The sequence below is a fragment of the Mya arenaria genome, chromosome 17 (genome assembly GCF_026914265.1).
Source record: "Mya arenaria isolate MELC-2E11 chromosome 17, ASM2691426v1".
NCBI lineage: Eukaryota > Metazoa > Mollusca > Bivalvia > Myida > Myidae > Mya > Mya arenaria.
Window position 1 is genome coordinate 8,637,272 of NC_069138.1, and position 25,198 is coordinate 8,662,469.

At 32.8% G+C, this 25,198-nt stretch overlaps 1 protein-coding gene across 8 annotated transcripts in view; it reads right to left on the reverse strand.

Moving 5' to 3' along the window:
• Window positions 1-25,198, reverse strand: part of LOC128223923 (CCN family member 1-like) — a 301,846-nt gene that overhangs the window by 58,488 nt on the left and 218,160 nt on the right. Inside the window, exon 1 of one of the 8 annotated variants that reach the window (XM_052933395.1) lies at window positions 24,279-24,374. The exons of 5 other annotated variants lie outside the window; for them this stretch is intronic. In XM_052933395.1, coding sequence (XP_052789355.1) covers window positions 24,279-24,359 — 81 coding nt within the window. In that variant the 5' untranslated portion in view covers window positions 24,360-24,374. Of the gene's footprint in view, window positions 1-8,276; window positions 8,649-16,135; window positions 16,365-24,278; window positions 24,375-25,198 lie in introns of those variants that run through there. 2 more of the 8 variants (XM_052933396.1, XM_052933400.1) reach the window with 2 other exon arrangements.

A 25,198-nucleotide genomic window follows, 5' to 3' on the forward strand; every position in this document is an offset into this window, starting at 1 on the left:
ATTACTGTCAAGTTTCATCAAAATCTGCCGAACCGTTTCAGAGGAGATGTCGTTTAAAGATTTTGCTATTTTTAGCTCTGGCGGCCATATTGTGCAATGGACTGGAACCATTTGAGCAATTTTGGTAAAGGACCACCAAAGGAACATTCCTGTGAAGTTTTGTCAAAATCCGCTTATCAGTTTCAGAGGAGATGTCGTTTAAAGTAAAAGTTTACGCACGCACGCACGCACTCACGACGGACAATCTGTGACGACATAAGCTCCATGGCCTTCGGCCAGTGGAGCTAAAAACCCATTATCTACCCCTGGTATCCAAAACCTCTTTTATGAGAAGCGGATACCTCTCTTTTGGAAGGCGGACACCTATACCGCTACCACCCCCTCTCTGGTCAGAGACGAATCCATAACCTCTGTTGTGTGATGCGGACACCTTAATTACTGCACAGTCTTAATCAAATGAAGACAGCTGCAATCATACCTTGTAGGACGCATAAAGTGTTTCAAAATGAGATCAAGAAAGGGTGTGAAGCAAAGATGAGACAAACATAGCATCTGGCAGTGTGACACACTTTGAAAAGGCTGGCAAATATTCAGTAATACTATTATATATTTTTATACTACATGAGCAATGGTGACAAGCCAGGCCATGAATCAGTCATATTTTTAACAAATCTAGCAAGACAGGACTTGTTGGATTAGGCTTATTTGGACCACTGTTGCTTTCCTTCCTCATATTAGAGTTTTAATTTAAATGGCAACATAAATTGCGTATTTGCTTTAGGGCAAGTCAGAAGCACATAACAAACATGGGAACCAGCAATTTCATTATTATACCCATTGTGGCAAATTCAGAGGGTAATAGGGAAAATGTAGATGAGAGTAATGCAAATAGCTTTTAGAGCTGTCTTCGAAAATATGAAGTTGCATAAAAAGTCCTGTTTTAGACCAGCATCAAAATAGGTTAAAGGAAATGTCACGTAACGTTAAGTTTATTTTAAAGTTCCAGTTTAAGTTTTTCGCTTTTAAGGGAATGATGGCAAGGCCTTTTGATATGGGAAAAATAGCGTCATTTTGACCAAAAGGGAAAATACTAACATGATCAATTTTTTTTCAATCCTTGTTTTCAATAAACCTTTTGACAATTTCAAGAATGGCACTATATTGTTACCTTTGCTCTATTTTCTGCTCTTTAAACAGTAAAACAATTGTAATTACATTTTTTTTTTTATAATAACTGAAAGTGCATAGTTTACCCAGTAAGAGAGAAAGAAATATACTTTTCTAGGAGGGGAATGGAACCGAATTTGACTACAACGCCAACAATAAGCGTATGAGACGACTGCAAACGGAAGTAAGTTTTATTTTTATTCAATATTTATTCATATGTCGATCATTTTTTTAAATATCATAATTGGAATCATGTGGATAGTCCCGGCAGCCAAAAGGTTCACCAAACGGACATACATGTACAACCCAAAATCAACAAGTACAACAGACAACAAGCAGATTACACATTCAATTTCATTAACTATACATTCCTAAGTCATGCCTACGTGTAATGGTCAATGAAAATGGTGAGTTAACAAAACTGATTTACTAAATATGCTGGAGTAATAGCCTTGGAATTGAAATCTTGTGTTCACTGTTCGAGCTTGTTCCAAGAACAAGGCCGGACCTGGCTAATAAAATTGTTTTGATATACCAAAAAAAAAAAAAGAAAAAAAAAAGATGTCGAAAACAATGGTTCTTATGAATGATACTTTTAGCACTCACCTATCATTAATATTTTTGCGTTTTCAGCTATTAAATATATGGTTACAATCTTGTTTTCAGGATTTAATATGTTCCATAACTGCATTATTGAGTAAGTAGTGAAAGGTTGATCACTAAATATTTATGTTTGTTATACATATGTATGTGTTGGTTTTTGAATAAGAGTGTCACTTTAATGAAGTACCTATTCGGCCTTGACCTTGAGCCTCAAACAGAGGTTTCGTTAAATGTTATAGTTCTTGGATTGTCCATCCAGTTTACTTTGTTATTTTTATAGGAACTAGAATTATTTTACTAGTTTATGCGTTTATATAAGAGCACATCTTATACTATAAGTGCACAAGAATATTATGTGGAGAATGCACTTTGAAAATCTATTTTTAACGCAGACATCCAGGCAATTTGCATCTGCTTATGAAAAACAAATAAATAAATGTCACACTGTCATTTGCTCGATTGCGTTACGTCAGAAATGACACCCTGGAGACATTCAATATATTTCCTGCTTATGCCAATCTACAGACTGATTAGGAAAATGGTGCATCAAACAACCATGATACAAGCAATTTGTTTCTATGAACCTTCGCGTTTATATGAGTCGCAAAACTATCAAATAATGCCGTTATGAAGGACCATTTATTATGAAATAATAATAGTGCAAACAATCAAACCCATTTCATAAGCACTTTTATACAAATATTAATATGTTTATCACAATTATTATACATAACTATGTAGTGCAGGATGTTCGTGGATTCGTTTTGAATATACACCATTAACGAGACCTCCGAAAATACATTTTAAGAAATAGAAGAAATATAATAATAATTTAGTAATAATAAGACCTTCTTCCTTGTGCTTTTCAGCATGGCCATTGTTAAATCATTGAATGTTTGAGGTTGTGCACACACTCTGGTTTAAACCCCCAGTAAATTTACATTTTACTGACCGTTCCAAGGCGGTAACAATCCTTGATAAACACACCTAGTTTATTTATATAGTATATATTTACAGTGCTGTTTGTGGAGGTTTGTGCTGTTGTTCCAAGCTTCTGGTTTGTGATTGTTTGTTTTTGTGTTCTATGTCTTTGGTGTATACCCTGTGCCATTAAACGGGGTTTATGATTGAACTTTCAGCTACTGACCTTATTTATGTAGATTTTCATATACTACTAATAAAATATTGACTTCTGCGCCTGTCCCTGTTGTTTCCATTGTTTTGTTGTTTCTTCTAGTTGCATTTCATTCACATTGAAAGTTTAAACATATCGTTCGTTTAATCGCTTTAAGAAACAGAAAAAAACAACCTTTTCAGCCCTTCTATTTCAAATGGAGGGAGTTTATGATATAAAGCAATAAATACCAATCGAAGTACTTATCTGCGCAAGGAAGGTCGTTTCTTGCTCGCGGAAAAAAATTGCAACAAAAAGCTCAACGTGTTGGCAAAAACGTAGCTCTATTTAAAATTGTCATTTTCCGGATGTAATGATATGTCAAATTTTAAACAACCGTAAATTTCACATATTTTTAATTGGTTTTGTGTGAACAATACTATTGTACACTTCTAACATGAATGGTCTCCTCTGACAGCAAAGCGATAGACGCGGACGATGGCGAAATACAAAGCTATTTATATATAGTTTTTATGCTTTGAAGGCGACACAAAAGTGAATCTAAAAATGGAATGGACTATTCAATTTTCTAAGATCTAAAACGAAATGAAAGGTCACTCTGCATGTCGTTCAAATTCATTTTTAGATTTGGCACGATTTTATGTCATTCATAACGAATAACATTAATAATTTGCATAAGTTTTTAATCTTCTCATGCAACACCGATTTGGTTACAAACCAAATCGTGCTAACGGCTTTGTATAAATGATAGGTGTTCACCTTACAGCGTCTATAAATCTATTTTCACAGGATGGAACTCTTATGGAAGTTTAAAAGTACCAAAACATCATAACCAGGTGTTAAAAGAAGTCAGTATAGAGCCGAGTTACAAATGTGATTTGCATAATAAAAAAATAAATAGTATAACAAAACCCCTCTGGGTTTGATTGAAACTGCGCACTTACAACAACAGTGAGGTTAACGCCCTAAAAAAGCCATCATCAAGACCACACCGACCCCACCAACCCCCCCCCCCAAAAAAAAAAAACAAAAAAAAAAAATAAAATAAAAAAAAGATACAATAAAATAAATAAATAAACATAAAACAAATAAATAATGATAAAATAATGATAAAAAACACAAATAATAATACAAATACTAATGATAATAATAATAATAATAATAATAATAATAATAATAATAATAATAATAATAATAATAATAATAATATTATAATAATAAAAACGTTTTAATGATAAAGTATTAATATACATATTTACATTTTTTTAAATAAAAAATAAAATAACAATAAATAATCTGGGGTATTGCACCACATGGAATATTTGTCATGCTCTTTATTGCCCTAAGTGTTTGTTATCTCTCTTTCTGTATACGAAAAAAAACTATGTTGCATTGGTAACGAGCCAATAAACAATACACAGTAAAAAGTTACACCCTGCTGCGACACCGGGGCAATGAACGGGGTTGCATAGCTTGGGATCATCATGCCAGACAGTCCTTAGGTATTCAAGCAATTATTATTGTTTTGTTGTTATCAGAGTGTTCGACTTTCTTGACAACGTACATCTTTTAACCATACGTCGCCTTGTCTTCCGCATGTTTTTTTTCAACGTGCATTGATTAAAAAGTAGGATTTAATAAAAGTATTTCTAATTTACATAGTATTTTAATAAAACAAAAACAAATCCATCCAGTCTGGTCATGATAACAATGCAATCCGTGACTACAGAGGCGTTTTAATCATACATGTTAACCTTCAGTGCACAAATAATGCATAAATCCATAAGCATATTTTCCACACGATGAAATTCTTACAGAGGCTTAAAAATACCAATTAATCTTAACCAGGTGGTAAAAGAATTCGGTGAAGAGCCGAACCTGAATAGACAAAAAATAATCTGAGTTCAAAAATTGAAGGGGTTTAATGCCAGAAATTAAAATAACCGTTTATATTTTAATGACGCTGAGTTCTTTCCGACATTAACCCGAAATTATGTGAAGAAGTTTGAAAACAGCAGACTTAGTTTTATTCAGACTGTTAATTCACATTAATAAGAGGTAGGGAATTCAGAACGTCACGTCATTTATGTAATCGGTGCCGACTTTCGTAAAATATTGGTGTTCTTTAAATTCGATTTTTTATACCAATTTTTTTTTGTTATTTAATAAATTTAGGTTCCCTGTCAAGATTAATTCATATTCTCCCTTATATAGAAAAAAACCACTAAAATTGAATTATTCGTTGATGAAGAATCGATCAAAATACAACACTATCGATTTCGCTAATGCTCCGCGACCTTGCTCGCCCGGTCACGATTTTTATCTCGCTGTTGAATAAAAGTGTTATATAACCAACTTTCCGACGGTGTTCTCCCCTGTTAATTCTCATTTTTGACCAATCAAATGAAAGGGAATATTCAGATCTCGATTTTGACAGTTGAACAAATCGAATGCGTAAACAAATAACGAAATGGTGTTTAATTGAAGGCGAAAACAGTGAGAATCAACAGGTAAGATATTAACAAAAGTGTTAAATCAAATACGAACACTACATAATCTTTCCACCAAAAATATGCGGTCATTTCACTTTTTACGCTGTATTTTATACTTTTCCGACCCCAATCGGCATTGTTTTGATTACGTTCCACGTTGACGTTAACCCCACCCAAATGAATTACCGTTCCGTAATGTTAAAAGCATGTGGTTGTATTTTTCAGGTCTGGCGATCGGTATTTTAAAGAAATATGTCAGAAGACCAAACTAGTAAAATTGGATTATTAGGTATGGAAAACATATATTTTATTGTCGTCAAAATGTTGAATTAATGACGAGTTGTTTCACTTTTCAGCCATATAAGAATGCCTGAATGGTTTATTATGTAAGTGCTGCACTGTACAGTACTGTTCTCTGTCAACAAATGTTTTTGTTATTGCATGAAGTTGAATTCAAAATTGATGTTTTCTCAATGTACATGCCTGTTCGTACATTAAGAGTTATTGAAAGCTATATTTAATTTCAGTATCTTGTGCATGTAGTTTGTTTTTTGATATAAGTACAGTTAACGAACTCGATGCTGGTTCGTGTATTTCTCTTTCAGTTCCAGTGTGCATGTCTTTTTCAAGAGTTCCTGGTGGTTTGATTTTAGTTTTCGTATATGATTATACATCTGTTACCATAATGCATTTCATGGATAAAATAAAGCTAGTGGTATTTTTATCAACTATAATAAATCAGTGCCTTCATTTATCAATTAAAAACCAATTAGAGTGTTTGTGAAAAATTGTTTGTTGCATGGATATATGAAATCTTGTGCAAATTTTTTTTTTGACATTTCGATGAAATAAATGTTTTTAAAGCGGTTTGCCCATGTTGTGGCAACAAAAATAAGTTCTCCCGGTAATGCATCTGAAAAACACTATTATTAAAATAAGTTTACTCTTTGGTACCGAAATGGCAGAATAAATAAAAATTTAAAGTATAAACAGCAAATATGGTTTCATTCGAGAGCGTAACCAGGCTTGTACAGTCAATTAAAAGTTAGAAAACGGATTTTAACCACTCTGCCACAGAGACTCATACACAACTTGTTGGATATTTTAACCATAATGAAATACTTTGAAAACATTACATGTAAATGTCATTCAACCAATCACACTATAGACATGTGTCTTTTTTTGCTCGACTATTCAAAGAATAAGGATAGGTATACTACTCTCTCTAGCGCCGCCGATGGCGTCGGCGTCACACTTTTGTTTCGTTTTGCATGTAAGAGCCTTTAAAGGGGCTGTACTCCGTATGATAAAAAAGCGAAAAAAGAAAAAAAATGTCGAAGACTGATGACAAAAACTTGGCATCGATGTGTACAATGCATTGAAACTTACTAACTGAAGTACCACATAGTTTACAATTTATTTAAGTTAAGCAGTTATTCATAATTTTCCATTAAAAAAGATTACTGGGTATGTCTACCAGGTAGAATTCATTCCTTATGCGTTATTGGCTAGTCGGTGTTATCACGTGATATTACCGAGGTAGGTGTATATATAGAGGTGCAACACGGTCAACTGGTCCCTCTATCAACGGTGAATACCAACGGCTTTAGCCGTATTCTAATCACACGAGTTACTCAATCATATTCACTGATTCACATGCCTAAATATCACAATTTTAGAATCGTATATGGTTTTACTCTTTTTGAAAAGCGCGTTGTCTAATAGAACATGTTATTTAAGCACTTTTGTAAAAAATCAAACGAAAGGATATTCTACAGTAGAAAAGGTAATTGAGAACATCTAGTAGTTTGTTTAGCAATTACTTATTAATAAAACAATAAGTACTTTTTTGAAATAGGTTTCCTCGAAATATTGAAAAATGTGTTCGTCAACGCATTCTTTGAAAATATGTGTTTCTTAAATGAGTTCAACATAAATTTGTTGCTGTTTTTTGACATGTCTTTACATATAAAAATGAGTTGAGTTTGAGAATTTACTTGATATTGGGTACAGAACAGTAAACGAAGTACAAACCACCATACAATACTTCAAACACCCGCTGTAGTAAAAGAATAATACAATCGGCCTGACGCATCTCATTAGGAGCTATGAAAAGTTCCTTTTCGATCTCACTGAACGTTCTCTATATTAGCAACTTATTAATGACCATTTTAACTCAATCCTTTTATTCCTTTACATTGTATCGTAAATTTCAGCGGGCAAAAGTGTTCACTGTAACCCCGCACTGCTACCCGATAGCGCACTGTTACCCACTGACGCCATAGGACGATGCGATACGGTGTTTACCTTCTATCGTTTTGACTCTTCCGTTTGCAAAAGGCTCTGTGTTTCTTTTGTTTATTTTATTTTGCCTTGAGACGACAATAGCGAGCTCCCCCCCCCCTTACCCAACAAAAAAGAAAAAAAAAATGGTTTAAATTTAATATGCTGCGAGGACTCAGCTAAAGCCTCGGTCGGCCGAATTGCCTCGGATTAACAAGATGCATCCTAAAGGGCAAACATATGTGACAAAATTAAGAACAATTTCAAAAATCAGAGTACTTAGCATTCGTTGAGCATGTTTCATTATATCTAATATATCGAATTATTTCCGGAAATCGTTCTGAACCTAATTATTGTCGTCTGATAAATGAACAGTGAAGGTTGTTTCCCTGTGATGTTGACATTAAATTGTATTAGGAATACAAGAAGTGACATATACTTATCAATATTTTCGTTTCCGCTATCAAATGTGGCACTGATCATAGAATAATGCATATGTATCATATTCTTATGCACATTCAAGTATGAACAGTTTTAAAAGCAAATTTAATTACTGGAATTTCTTAAAAGGCTTAGCAGCATACAATTGAACTTACCCACTGTCCAACATCTTCCGACGGTGATGAAATTGTCACAAAACACAGAAAACCAAAAGCTACTTGTAAGTATTCCATTCTAATTCAAACATTCACATAGTTGCAGCTAGAATGATCATTAAAAATCATTATCATCTAGTCAAGCAGTTGAACAAAATTAATAAAACTTCCTAATACGGAAAGAGATCGTACGCCCTTTTCATTTCTACGTTTAACTATGTTTACATTTAACACATCTCGAGGTTATGGAACCGCATTACGGCCATTAATAAGTAGTTCAATGTTAAGTTATGCTTAAACTCCGATAAAACAATCCAATTTGATACAGCAAGGCTATATCGTACTGTATGCAGCTTTCGCTAAACGAACAAGAGTTAACTAAGCATTGCAGATATGCGAATGATGAGTAAAGATATTGGATCTCTAGGTGATATTGGCAGGGACGCTCTTCTCATATTGTAGTATGTGTTTTTTTTGTGATACCCAATGAAATATTATTTGCATACCAATATTATCTTCATGAACATAAATAGTAAACAACATAGCAGTTGCACCTGCTTTAGTCGCATATAGATACGTTGGGTCATACAGAATTGTTTATGTTTATGTTTAGCGTTATTCCTTAGTACGAAAACTTAACTAGCTATCCTGAAAAAAACGACCCCCGGAAAAAGGAAAACTAAATGGCTAACATTCTCCGTTGACTTTTTAATCCACTCTGTATCATTCTCAACTGTAAGACAGATTTCCACTGCACAATGGGTTCCAATTAAACGTGATTTAAGTGTGTTGGTCATTGGAATCACACAGAAAGCATTATTTTCTGATATCAAATGCCACGAATACAAGCACAAAGTATGAAGAATGTTTATGCACTCGTGTTTTGTAGTCGGAATTATAGTAAACAGAAATAAAAATATTCGACAAGATCGTTAATCACATAAAACAAATTGTTTTTTGAATGGGGAAGCTAAAATCCTAACCATCCGCGGACACTTTAAGCTGCACTTTCACAGATTGAACGTTTGACAACTTTTTTATGTTTTGTCTTGGAACGAGCCATTTTTTGCGGAAATCCATGGAAAACAGTGATTTAAGACTGCTGGCAAATAATTAGATCGCAGATTTTCATATTTAAGTTCAAAATAAATGTTTTATGCATTTTTCATTCATTACCGTTAGCAATGGTTAAAGCCATAAAACAATAAACATTTCGAACGGAAATTTGCAAATCTGCGAAAAAATTTGCTCTCTCCAAGACAAAAAATAAAAAAAGTTGTAAAAACGGTAAATCTGCAGCTTTAAAATAGAAAAAAAATGGTATGACCCTGTGCAAAAATAATTTCATAAGCCGCAATGAAACGATCCTATCTGAGAGTTCTGTAATAGTGTAATTCATTAATAGTTCAATTTCACCAACAATCCCATCATGTTCCGTTGGTAATGAAATCGTTACAAAATACAGCAGACAAAACGCTACGTGTAAGTATTAAGCAGCATATTCTATATCTTACAATATCTAGCTTTGATGAATATATTCAACTCAGAATCGCAGTTATGAGATAATACGTGAATATATTGTACCACTAATAGCGCTTTTGGCAACGACGCTCTTCTTATATTATATTTTACTGTTTGTGATATCGAATGAAATATAATTTTCATACCATTATTACGTTTATGAATATGAATAGTAAACAACATAGCATTATGTCTAAGTTAGAGTTTATATAGTAATTACTCACGGAGAATTTACTTAATAGATTCTAACCGACTTAGTGTTCGCCCCTCCCAAATTGCATCAGCTTTAAAATTAAGCCGTGCGCCTGTCAAAAATACCTGTAAATTACTGCAAGATATTGTGACGTAAGTTAAATTAGCTTTGACACTAAAATTCCGCCATTGCATATGCAAACAGTAGGCGTGGCTATATGTGCATACGCAGCTATAGCAATTAACTTCATCATGAACAGTCGTCTTCAGCAGTAAGTAACGATGCTTCACAATTTAGAAACTTAACATTCTAAAAACATATAGCGCTCCAGGTTGGCTGATATTGCTGGGCAAAAACTAACGCCTGATGTAATGGCAACTAAATGCATAAGGCAAACGGGATCTCACGAGCAGCAATAAACAGATCGTTTACGATAGTTCTCAATATGTTTAATAGTATAATTTGTTACGAAAGTGATGAAAATGTTTAAATACACAGAAGATCAAACTTTACGAGTAGGTTTTCCATGTCAGTTCAAACGTTCGAATAGTTGCGGTTTGACCGGCAAATGTAAAATATATATCACCTTGTCTGTTTGTTGAAAAAAAATTATTGTAGAATTGGCATGGTAGTGATATGTTTTTGATTATGAATAGTAAACCACATCACACTAGCCTCTGGTGTAGTGGCAACTTGATAAATTATAATATAAACTGGATTTCATTAGACGCAATACAAATATCTTTTACGATACTTCTCAACATGTGAAATAGTGAGTTTTTATAAATACGTTAATTCCACAAAGCCAACATGACACTGACTATAACATGCTATAAAGATTCAAAACAAACCGTGCATGACGTTTCTGCGCAAGTATTTAAGAAGAATCTCGCTCTCAATAGTGCGCAGAGATCCAATATATTCTCGTACTATATTCTCATATCTGCGATACGGAGTTGATTCAATATAACTTACAGCTAAAACAAATTATACCAATTAAAACAATACATTAAACTGTCGGATTGCTAACACCTTTTATAAATTAACAATGAACATATGTTTCTATTGCGCGAAGCCGTATAACAATATGTCTACAAATGATGTTTACCCCTTAGAGAGTATATTGTCAAATTGAGGGGGGCTATGATAAATCATCCGTAATGCTTGCGCATTGTCTGGCTTAAAAGGGTGTCTGGCACGAACGAATATACAATTACAAATTTTGACGTCCTTTGTACCACTATATTGAAAACCCGCAAAAAGCTTTTGTCCTTAAGTATATAATGTTGTGTGTGATATCCAAACAAATTTTGATTGTGGATTGCATTGTATTATTGTACTATATTGTTAAGTAAACACTAATCATACAAGGGCATAATGGTTTTATTTGCACATATATCAATAAGCCAAACAAAACACCAAGCATTAATTGAAGTTTTTAATTATTTATATTTACACCTTAACTTCCATTCCTTAAATGAACTGCCTTTCGGCATTTGCGTTTACCAATCGATGAATTCAACATCTTCGGATATGTTCGTATCGCAATTCATCGCATAACAATATACATGAAAATAATAGATCTTATTATTGTTTGAATTGTGACAGCAGGTCCCGTAAAATGTAAATAAACATTTTAGAAAGTGTTAGTTTATTATATTTTAAATGCATTGTTGCCATAAGTATTTCAATTAAACGTTTAAAAGTTATTTCAAGTGATTGATCTTTTCCCGCATTATTGTGACGTCAATTGAAAGACTGTTTCCTGTTACAGTCGGGTCATTCTATTTACAGAATGGGTACGAAAGGAATACGGAAAGGTTTAGTTAAATGAAATGAAGTATTTTTTAATAATTCTTGAATGAATTAATGAACTATTGGTGTAAATGTAAGACATGAATTGCGGGGTTGATGTCATTATCGGGGATATGTACGCAATTTGACTGGTCAAAGTACGCGTGGACTCCTTCGGGCTCCACACACTTTCACCAGCCCAATTGCGTTCATACTCCGATAATGACATCAACCCCGCAATTCATTCCTTAAGTACGCACAATTTTATTGATTTTAATTGCTATATTCAACTTTTAAATGTTAACTTTAAACATAACTATAATACATTCCAATTTTAGATGTAAACTGTAAACATAACTATGCTTTATTTCTATTTCAACACGCAACCTAAAGTTCATATCAATTAATAAAACTTTGTTAACTTTCCGTTTTGTTAAAGAAATAAAACTGACAATACTCAATGTTTTTTAGCATTAAGGCAAATATCCACGGGGGTAAATTGAGAATGGAGGGTAGGTAGATTTGACGATGAGAATTAATTTCATCATATTAACGCGACAATTGACACCAACAACATCCCTACCATTATGGCGATCAACCAACACGTTGCAAGCCGATACGGATGCTCATTTAGGTTTTCTTTGTCGACAAAGGAAAATAATTTAACAAACATTTTTGACAAAGTGATTGGGCTAACTACATTTAAGAATTCCATTAAAATGTTTTCATGCCGCCGCGTTCCTCCAACGACGAGACAAACGTTAGAATAATAGCCCTACATTTTCCTGTCGAAAAAAGGCTGTTTACTTCTGAATAAGATCATGACCTTAACTTCAAAGAAATCTTCAGTATTGAAGTGCATGAAAGGAAACAATTAAAGCTTCGTTTGGTTCGTTTCAAAAGTCACATTCTTATTCCAAAGACTAGTAATGTTTTCACAATCAAGTCTGCTTAGCATCAATTTGTTTCTAGGAGAATAAATAACGGGGCTTCTGGCCTCTGCAATTTGACAGTCTCAATGTATTTTCTTTCCAATAATGGTAATCCTGTGATCCTTAAACTGCAGTAGCATTTATCACCTTTCTTTATCGAATTTCCCTGCACCGGGATACAGATCCTTTCTTGAAGCATGAGGCTGTTTTAAGACAAGTTTGACGGTCGGTCACCAAAATAAATGATGAAAAACAAAGAAGCTATGCGGCCTGTATAACAAGAATTCTACGAGCTATTTTCAACAATTGTAGATACGCTTCTCAGAATTTGTTGAAAAGACTCAGTAAAATTTTAGTTAGGTGTATTTTTAATTTTTTTTGTGTTTTATTAAATAAATTTCTTCTAATTTTCTTACCTTTAAAAGATTGTTCATCAATCAATTTGAATAGTTATATATCTTTTACAATAATTTAAACGGCAATAACTTTTATTTAAAGATACCCACTTAAATATACCACCCACAAACGCAAATTGGGATGCAATGTATGGATTAACCACAGGATTCCAGCTTAAAATCCCTTATTCGAGTTTTCTTAAAAATACGTCATTTCTTCAAGTAACGCAGTCTGTATATACGTAAAAACAATTTGCATTGGCATTTTTCACAGAGATCAGCAGGCAACCTACGTCTCAAAATCACAAAAAAAACGAGATAATTGTCACATATTCAGAGGCTCCATTCATCTTCAATGTCAGGCATCAAATTAATTGCTTTCCGATGACAATGACTTATTATCTTTGATTATCGTAGATATGTTTTGTAGTAAGAGATAACGCCGAAAGGTTGAGTACATTGATTAAGAGAAAATATTCGAAAGCAAAGCCTTCAAATAAAGAATTAGATTGTGGGTACGTGAAACAATGGCAGCGGTTAAACCGGTGTATCATGTTCAACAGAACAGATAATCTAACTTTTTAAACGCAAATGAATTGTGCAAAAAGTCATAGGCGGGAGTGGGCAAACAAGTGTAGAGAAAAATCATTCGGAATCGCAAATTACAATGCTGATGTTAGGTGAGATATAGTCAACACCCTTATTCGGTATGTCAAATACGAGTGCTTTGAGAAGGTGACAGTGGCTACTTGGGGTCGATGTCTTCTTCTCGACCAAAAGTTTTAGCTCCGTGGGATACCATCTCATAGCCTCACGTAAAGGACACAAGTACTGATTTCATCTCAAGAAAAGTACTCGAGAGTCTTTTGGACATCAATCTATACTAGAGACATTTGGAGATAAAATACTACTAGAGACATTTGGAAATAAATATCACTGGAGACATTTGGAGATAAAATACAACTGGAGACATTTGGAGATAAAATACAACTAGAGACATTTGGAGATAAAATGCCACTAGAGACATTTGGAGATAGAATACCACTTGAGACATGTGGAGATAGAATACCACTAGAGACATTTGGAGATAATATACCACTAGAGACTATTGGAGATCAAATACCACTAGAGACATTTGGAGATCAAATACCACTACATACATTTGGAGATCAAATACCACTAGATACATTTGGAGATCAAATACCACTAGAGACATTTTGTCTTGAATGCTATTTTGACGACTTCCGAGGATTCACTCGTACATCATTTATTTGAATAACATATTAACATTCAATCAAAATGTTAAACATTTTTTTTGCATATCATTTTAACAAAGAAGGTAACTTTCATTATTGTTTATTAACCATCAGTGACCACATAAAAGACTTCCCGTATAATGAAACATACATTGATTGAACAAATCAAACGTTTCAATCGATTGAATCAAAATATATCGTAGTGCTTAACTACAAAATCATATCACTTTGCAGTAACCGAACGCACTGATAAACCCAGTACAAGCACGGTATTTAATCCTGGTAGAACAACTCAAGCTCACATATGTAGCGGTAATATAAAAAAGTATAAATAAACAAATGAGAATTGTCGATCCCAAGTCTCAAATTCAATTAAAGAGGTCAGTAAGAAAACAGACGAGCAAATGGGCGAATAAACGTTATCATACTCTCTACTGTGTACAGTCGACCTCCGTTGGCTCGAATTCCCAGAGACCGGTGCAAATTCACCGAGTCTCGGAAAATTTCAGCCTTGCATGATTTCTTAGCTTCAGTAAAAGTAACTGGTCCTTTACATCAAGTTCGAGTCAACGAGGTTTTCGAGTTGATCGAGTTCGAGCCAACGAATTTTGACTGAAGTTATATTTTCCAGGTTTTTCGGATCACTGAACCAAGCTTTTTTTATCTTATAAAAGGAATACACTGTACTATCAATTAACACTTTTAATACAATATTTTCATCCTGTCTATGTTTTCAGGGCTTGCAAAGGATATTATTCCAGGAATTCACTCCAGTTACGATAATTGTGCTGTTAATCAACTTCCTAATATGGCAACGTGTAATGATTCATTTTCTTGAGTCGTATTCATAAAGAATCGTTAAATATCCAGTTCTGTTAAAAAGTCCAAAGTTTTGGTGTAAAAACGATTTGTTTGAAATCAACTCCGAAAAAACACTATTTCCAAATGGATTAAAATTTAAACATTATTTGTTTCTTAATATGGTCCTTGGTCCTTCGGGGCCATTATATCAATAGCAGTGCTTGATTCTTCAAAGCAGACTCGTGTGTACCGCTTAGACAAACGTTATAGTGGTGTCGATTGTGTTGGACCAGTCACAATTGTTAATGAACATAATTTTAAATGTAATAAGTGTATCTCTTTAAACTGTATATACATCAGATTTCCATATCACAAATTATGTTGCTGTTGTCACATTTGTCAATGAGTCTCTTTGAAAGTAATTTCATATTTCAAACTTCCGTGTTTAACTTTTTGCTACTGAGCTTGTTTCTGTAGTTTTTCACATATGTATTCATACATTTGGTGCTTCTAATGGGTAACTGTTTCGGACTACTATAAATGAATACTGTCGAAAATATCCCATTATTCGGTAGATAATTTTATTAAAAATTGCTTCTGTAAATAAGGCATCATTCAGTTTACTGCATCATTTGAACAGAAACTGATTAAAAAACGTAAGTTGAAGAAGAAAATAAACAGAATATTAAAAAAATAAATAATTAAAAACTATTTTTCCAATCTATTTTTTTATTTTGGTTAGAGTAGTTATGGAAACGGTGCTAGGAATATTGGAACGTTAATTTTGATGAAATACAGCAAAGGCAGTAATTTAATTTTGATGTTTTTGTAAAAGAGCAGATCGATTCATTTGCTGCAGATATATTTTAATAATTATACACTAAACAGACAAAATCCTAATGACTTCCGCATTGTTAAAAGATTATTCTCAATCATAACACTAAATCGTTATTTACAAAAGACTTACCCAAATCGTGCCGTATTGAAATGCTGGTAATCCCACACAACTTGTCACCAATATCACACATAGAGCAAATACGAACCTCTCTGGTCTACATATACTCATTTTCAGTTAAGAGCTAATCAGTTATATATCCAAAGAAGCAAATAATTAGCTTAAACACTCATTTGACCATGCATTCATTTCTTAATTTTGATATGTCACATATATTTTATAAACCACACTGCTTATGAAGGAAAACTATTTAACAGTGTTTCTTTCGGGATTTGAATTAAATTCATAAGGAGTTAAATATCAATGGAATGCATGAAAGGTAGAAAATCAATGAAGTGCAGACTTCAGTTTGAAAATTAATTTATCGAATATGACACTATTTCAATGTAAAAGCACGTATGATTAACACTTTCACATGAAACTTTTCATTCGTAATATTACTTAAGGTACAGCTAATCATTTGATATGATAATAAAAAATAACCCTATGTTAAAATGGTGTAATTGAATTCAGTATGATTAAATTGAAATTAAATGACATTGATACTACTACTGCCAATAAAGCCAGTCGACTGGAACATAGTGGAATTCAATGGAGCCTCCTTTAGACCAATCCTTCAAATTAAACTCAACTTAAGCGGATACTACGGGGGCGTTGACAATATTGCACTTATGCTATTAAAGAACAGTTTTAATCACAGAAAAACTGCTTTTTTCATATTTTAAATACTTTGTGTGCTAGTAGATGATATTTCTTGTAAAAGAACATAAAATAAGACTGATTCTTCAAAATAAAACCCAATATTGACCTAGCAAGCGTTGACAATCTTGCTCTTGAAATGGTGTGAACAGTTCTAATCAAAGAAAGACTTCTATATTCATAGTATATATACAATGTGTGCTTCTAGAAGATATCAAATATGACTAATTCTTCAAATAAAACACAACATAAGCGGATGCTAGACGGCGTTGACAACCTTGATTCGATGTCGTCAAAGAGCACTCTTATTGAAAGTGAGACTGCTATATTTAGATTTTAGATCTAAAGCAAAAAGCTCGCACACCCTTAACAACAATACTCCTTTTAAATGCAGTTTTAATTGTAAGACAAAAATACAATTCGTTTCTTTTATATAATTAATATATTTTATCCATTTACTGACAAAGTTTTTTGTACAAGCACGTGGTCACCATTAACGTTTTGAACAAACTAGTTTAATAAATAAAAACATATTAACATACCCACTGTCCATCAAGAAACGACGGTGATGATATCGTTATAGGATATAGAATCGAACATGTAAAAATAATGTATTTCATTTTACATTCAATCAAAGAATGTTAAATTATCACATGAAGTATGTGTAACACACTATTGTCAATTCTATAATTAAAAACCCATTAATATACTTAAGTATATATAGTTATTAAAAAATATGTTCTGATTATATTATAATGCATTGTAAATTAAATTTGTATCCGTGTCTTTTTGTTTTTATTATCTTTCCAAGGCAATTAAAAGTGTATCCCGTACACTAAAGCTTTGTTTATTGAACCGTACGGCAATTAGTTATCCTTCACATAAGAAGGGGAATTCATAAGTATTTGTTAAACCTGAAAAGAAACATGTGTTAAAGTTATGATAAGTGCATCAAAGAGCGTTGTTTAATTTTCATCAAAATTGTTAAAATGAATAGTGCATGTCTTACAAAAAATGAAAGTTTTAAGTATAATAAATCCCTTTCAAGTTCTGTTTTTATACACAACTTTATGACTTCTTAAGATACAAATCCTTTATTATGAAATGTTAGGCAAACGCAATTAAAGGATCTATTTGCACAAATATATGTATTCTATAACATATGAAAGGACGAGATTTTCTAGTGTTTAATTATTTATCAAACATTGTATTACATACGAAAGGCGGTGAATATCTAGCGTTCAATTATATATCAAACAATGTTTTAAATACGAAAGGCGGAGAATTTTTAGTGTTTAATTATATATCAAACAATGTTTTTCCATTTAAATCATTAAATGCAAATGTGATCGGTTTAAAAAGGTGTAGTGCATATGTTAACACAATGACAGTGAAGTAATTTACTTCGAGGTAAACAGAAGGTTTGAAATGTAATCATCATCTGGAGTTTGAGTAAATAATAATATGCTAATCATTGCTGATGACAATTAACTTTTATTTATAAAATGTAAGTTGCTACTGATATAAAGCGCATAAAATACTTCCCAAATATTAATAAAATAAGTCATTTAAAAAACACACACAATTAAATCGACTGAAATAAGTTCATTGAACAATTTATAGCTTTGGCAATAACTGTTAGTATTTTGCACATATATTTACTAGTGTACAGTCGTCAATGTAGGTCGAATTTTAAAATGTTAATTGTATAACAAAAAAGAGCCAAACAATAATGAACATACCCACTGTCAAATTTGTTCCGACGGAGATGAAACTGTTACACAACAAATTAGAACAAACGTTAGTTGTACGTATTTCATGTCAATTTAAGCATTCACGTTTACTAAGATGGAAAGTTTTAAATACGGTGAATTTTCTCTATCTGCTAATGATAGAGGTATAGGTATCATACCTCTACTTCTAAAATCATTGTTTAAAATGAATCTTTCAATTCATTTGGTTTATTGAGCACGACTGCGGCTTTTATAAAAAAAATGAGAAAAAACCCATTGTCTTTACTTGTTTAAATACTAATTTTAATCCAGATTATTTGCCTAATACTTTTAACTGAAGGTGTAATATATATTTCGCACCAAAGTGGTAGGAAATACGTATGCAATATTGGAGCTCGAAGCAATAGTAAAGCAGTGTTACGTCTCACCAATGTCTTTTGAATTATACCAATTCAAGAAGAAAACTTTAGCATTACCTAGCATCTATTTATGAATAAGTTATCTGTGTTCGTTGTATTGCAACGCTGTGTGTTTCCCGTTAAATGTCTGTTTGGTCTCTAAACTGGGTTATTGTTTCATTTTGACTCTCGCATCCGTTCCTTGGTTGCAACCGAGTACAACAATCAAATTTAAATAAAATAATGATATAGATCACAATTATAGTTCGCATCTCGTTTTAATGTTGAATATTTAATTAAACTAAAGAGGTTCCATTTAATACGATTGCTGCATTATTTAAATAATTTATTTCCACTGAACGAGTTAACTGTCACTAAATCCGCCTTGTTTATTTCCACTGAACGAGTTAACTGTCACTAAATCCGCTTTGTTTATTTCCACTGAACGAGTTAACTGTCACTAAATTCGCTTTGTTTATTTCCACTGAACGAGTTAACTGTCACTAAATCCGCCTTGTTTATTTCCACTGAACGAGTTAACTGTCACTAAATCCGCTTTGTTTATTTCCACTGAACGAGTTAACTGTCACTAAATTCGCTTTGTTTATTTCCACTGAACGAGTTAACTGTCACTAAATCCGCCTTGTTTATTTCCACTGAACGAGTTAACTGTCACTAAATCCGCCTTGTTTATTTCCAATGAACGTACTGGATTTCATTTCACAGTAGCAATCTTCTATTTCACAGTTACATCAGAAAGACATGTAAAATATTGGCCTTGAAGCGACGGTAGATATGTGCAACGCATCTTTACTATCCATTGAATTATAGTAGCACACTGATCGAAAAAGCAAACATATCTAATAACGTCAGTGGTCCCAAACTATTCCATTGCTTCATAATACATGACAAGACAGGTAGCAGTTAACAAGTTATTAGTTATCCTTAATAAAATATCAATATTGGAAACCAAAAAAGTAATGTGATAGCTTTACAGCTACACATTCTCCATCCAGGCGACTTGAAACATAAATTCGTTGCTTATCTATTTAATACTGCACGCTTTTTTCATAACTTTCATCATAAAACAAGTGTGTTTAAAGACAATAAAACAAGTGTGTTTTATGACAAATAAGATAAGTCATAAGATCAGATAAGTCATTAAAGTTGTACTAGGTTGTAAATTTAACACTTCGCATACTGTTAAATAATGGTCTTTTTGCACAAAATGGTCTTTAAACCGAATCTTGTCTCTACGTATGTCATTTATTATTTTGCAAACAATACAAGTCAATTACAAAAATAACTCCTTTATTTATCCGGCAAGTGCATGTGGCATCAATAAACAAAAACTGCTAACGTGAGAAACAAACAGCACTCATAATAGGTTTACGTATCTTGCAGGGGTGGTTCAAGGATTTCATATTAGAGTGGACGTTACCTAGGCTGACGCAACATTGGACATGCACTCCAATTCTAGGATTCATATGAATCAGTTTAAATATGTGTAGGGAGTTTGCTGAGACCCCTTAAAACATTGAGACAAATTGAATGCATAAAGGGAAATGCACATGAGGGTAAATATACCCTGAGGAGCAAAAAAAGCCCCAAGTCTGGATGTAGGGTAAATTTGCCCGTGTGGGTATTTCATATCATACAAACGCAACATTTGACGCAAATAACATCATGTAGTTCAAACAAGAACGCTGCAAGCCGATACCGCCGCCCATTTAGGCTTTCTTAGTCGACAAAGGAGCATAACTTAACAAATATTTTAGACTGGGTGATTAGGCTTATAAATTACATAACATTTGTTATTTATACTGCTGCCGTCCTCAAACCTTTTCCAGTCGCAAATGGTTGTATACTACTGAAAACGACCAGGAACTTCAATTCAAAGTAAACAACAGTTTTGATGTTCATGAAACAATACAATCATTGTTTCGTTTAGTTTGTTTCAAAAGTAACAATCTTATTCCAAAGAGTAGTAATGTTTTCACGATCAGGTCTGCTTAACATCAATTTGTTTCTAGGAGAATAAATAACGGGTCTTCTGGCTTCTGCAATTCGACAGTCGTAATGTATTTTCTTTCCAAATAATGGTCATCATGTGAACCTTAAACTGGAGTTGCATTTATTACCTTTCTTTATCGAATTTCCATCCATCGAGATACAGATCCTTTCTTGAAGCATGAAGCTGTTTTAAGACAAATGTTACGGTCGGTTTCCAAATAAATGGTGACAAACATCGTAGCCATGAGGCCGTTTTATCAAGATTTCTGTGAGTTATTTTCAACAGTTGTACTGCACTGTTTAAAAAAATCTAAAAACGCAGCCTCTCCTTAAATAAAACAGTCCGATTCCTTAAGGCTAGTTTGAGTTAAAAAATCGTGTATCTAGATTGTTTTGATAATATTATTATACACATTTTTTTAATCCTTAAATTTAACTAATTTCTTTGACACATATTTGCTCTACCACTAGTCAGGAGAATATTCTAATACACGAATCAGTGAAAGCACAGTACGCTTTGCTTATTTTTATGAAAGACTTTTGAAGACATATTTTGACGGTCAAAAATTATCCATTTAAAGATATCACACACAAACACAAATAGACAAACAAACAATTTTGATATTTATTAAATGTTTAAATGTAATCGAGCTATTAATATTTTTTGAAGTACAATGTTGTTGTGTTTTTTTTCAATAATAAACGGGCCATGGGAAGATATTTATATATAATGGTGCATTTAAGTCCAGAAAAGTGCAAAATACAAGATGTTAACAATATAAGGTCCTGGTGTTGTAGAATTTACTGATTAAACATACAAATTCCAGCTAAAATTTCCAAATCCGAGCGTTCTTAAATATTATTCTTGCCTTAAAGTAGCTACGTGTGTTAAAAGACAGTTCTCAGATATATCAGCAAAAATTGCCACTTCATTCTTGAAAATGGTGTAAAGAAACATGTGAAAACCACCAATTGCATTTTTTACAGCAAGCAATCTTGATCTACAAATCACAAACAAACGAGATAATTGTCACATTGTCAGAGCATCCATTATTCTCCAATATCAGGCTTCACAATAATTGCTTACCAATGTCAAGAACTGATTATCTCTTTTATACCAATATGTGTCTTGTAGTAAGAGCTTAAGCCGAAGATTGAGTACATTGATGAAGAGAAAATATTCGGAAGCAAAAACTACAATTAAGTATTAGATTGAGGGTACGTGGAACACTGGCAACACGCCTTTCAGCGTTTTAACCGGTTTATCATGTTCAACAGCGCAGATAATCTAATCTTTCAAACGCAGAAATGAATTGTGCAAAGAGTCATAGTCGATGGGAGAGGGAATACACTTATAGAGAAAAAATCATTCGGAATTGCAAATTACCAAGTATGGAGCCAATGGTATGTGAGATACAGTCAACAACCCCTTAGCGGTATTTCAAATAGGAGTGCTTTGAGAGTGTGACAGAGAATACTTGGGATCGATGTCTTAATCTCGACCAAAGGTTGTAGCTCCGTGGGGTACCATCTCATCGCCTCTCATAAGGGACACCAGTACTTTGTTTCTACTCAAGAAACGGAATCAAGAGTCTTTTGGAGATAAATCTCCACTACAGATATTTGGAGATAAACTATCGCCAGGGGCATTGGCAGTATTGCAGCTGCCTTTTATATTATAATCTCTCTCTCTATATATATCTCGTTAAAAGCAAAGAGAACCATCTTTTATTTGGAAAGTGTTTTTCAATGTTTGAATGCGTTTTGATGACTTCCGTGGAATCACTCTAACGATATTTCTTTGAATAACACCTTATTATTATTAACATTCATCCAAATTATAAAATATGTTCTTTGCATATCATGTCAACAAAGAAGGTAATTTAATAACTTTATGTTTATTAACCATCAACCAACATGAAAGTGTTCCCCTATAATAAAACATACATTAATTGATCAAATAAAACATTTCAATCGATTGAATCAATGGAGTGCATATTGCTTAACTACAGAATAATAACACTGAGCTGTAACCGAACGCAGTGAAAAACCTATTTCTAGCACGCTATTTAATCAACAACTCAAGTAAACATTATAAGCGGTAATATAAAAATAAGTATAAATAAACAAATCAATTCGCAAAGGGACAATGGCCGATCCCAAGGAGTTCAAATGTAGTTATTTCCAGGTCTTTCGCTATCACTGAACCTCGCTTTTGTTATGTTACCAATGGGATACAGTATACTGTTAATGAACAGTCTCACTACAATATTTAAATCCTTTCTATGTCATTTCGTCTTCCGAAGAAAACTTTCAAGGATTTCACTCCAGCTGCAATAGTTGTGCTGTAAAACAACTTCCGTATACAGAAAAAAGTTGTTATTATTAATATCTAGAGTTGTTTATGTAAAATATTCAACTTCATAAAACGTCCAAACAAACGTACGAATATTAGTTTATATTCACTCTACATTCATTTTCAGGTGACGTTCTTGCTTATTTAGAATGTGTTGGTGTATAAACATTTTGTTTGAACACAACTTGAAAAAAAATAGTTTCCAAATAAATTGAAATCTTAATATAATCTGCTTCATGAATATGGTCATTGGTTCGTTGAGACCATTATAATAAATGTAGTGCGTGATTCTTCAAAGCAGACCTCTTGTGTACCGCTAAGACAAACGTTATAGCGGCGACGATGGTGTTGGCCCAGTCACAATTATTAATGAACATAATTTCAAAAATGATAATCATCTCTATCTAAATCATATTTACCCAAGATATCCAAATATACACACATAAATGAAGTTGCACCTGTCACGTTTGTTAAGGAAGAGTCTCAATGACAATGCTTCCAATGAGAAACTGTTTCGGACTAATCAAAAAGCCATTATTCTGTAGAAGTTTTATTACATATTTGTTTTGACAACAAGGCGTTATTTAGATGACTGCATTACTTAAACAGTAAGAAAATGATTAAAGAAATTAAGATGAAAAAGAAAATAAACTCAATGTCTTAAAAAAACAATTTAAATAAAAAATTAATTGTTCCAAACTTATGTTTATTTTGTTAGATTATGTATGGGAATGGTGCTAGAAATATTTGAGCATTTATTTTGATGTCATAAATCAAACATAAAAGCATGTGCAATAATATAATGTTGGTGTATTTGTGAAGGACCAAATGTATTTCATTTGCTGTAGATTCATTTCAATAATTATAAATAAAAAATAAAAAAAACCTGAACCGCGTTGTTAAAAATCTGATTGTTTTCGTTCATAACACAAAATTGTTATTTACAAGGTACTTACCCAAATCGTGCCGTACTGAAATTCTGGTAATCCCACACAACTTGTCACAAATATTAAACATAGAGCAAATCCAAAGCTCATTGGTCTACATATATTCATTTTCATTTAATGATCCAGAGTAATGTAAAATTAGTAAAAAACACTTATTTGACCACTCATAAATATTTCAATTTCAATGTGTCACATACATTTTATAAACCACACTGCTTATAAAAGAAAACTATTTTACGGTGTTTCATTCACGATTGGAATGAAATTCATAAGGACTTAAATTTCAATAAAATAGATGAAGGGTAGAATTTCAATAAGTACATACTTCAGTTTAAAAATGAATTAATTGAATACGACACTATTTCAATGTAAAAGCACGTATGATTAACACTTTCACATGAAACTTTTCATTCGTAATATTCCTGAAGGTACAGCTAATCATTTGATATAATGATAAAAGAAAACTCGATGTTAAAATGGTGTAATTGAATTCTGTATGAATAAATGAAATGACATTGATACTACTTGGCAAACAAGTCAGTGGAATGAAACATAGGGGAGTTCAATGGCACCTCCTTTAGACCAATCCTTCAAATTATACACATCTTAAGCGGATACTACGGTGGCGTTGACAAAATTGCACTTATGCTATTAAAGAACAGTTTTAATCACATAAAAAACTGCTTTGTTAATATTTTGGATACAATGGGTGTTCCTATTTCGTGTAGGATATTATGAAATAAGACTGTTTCTTCAAAATATGACACACATAAGCCTAAAACGCGTCGACGATTTTGCCCTAATGTTGTCAACAGTTTTAATCCAAGAAAAACTACTATGTTCATAGTTTAGATACAATGCGTGCTTCTATAAAATAATCAAATAAGACTGATATTTAAAAATAAAATCAAGATAAGCGGATGCTAGAC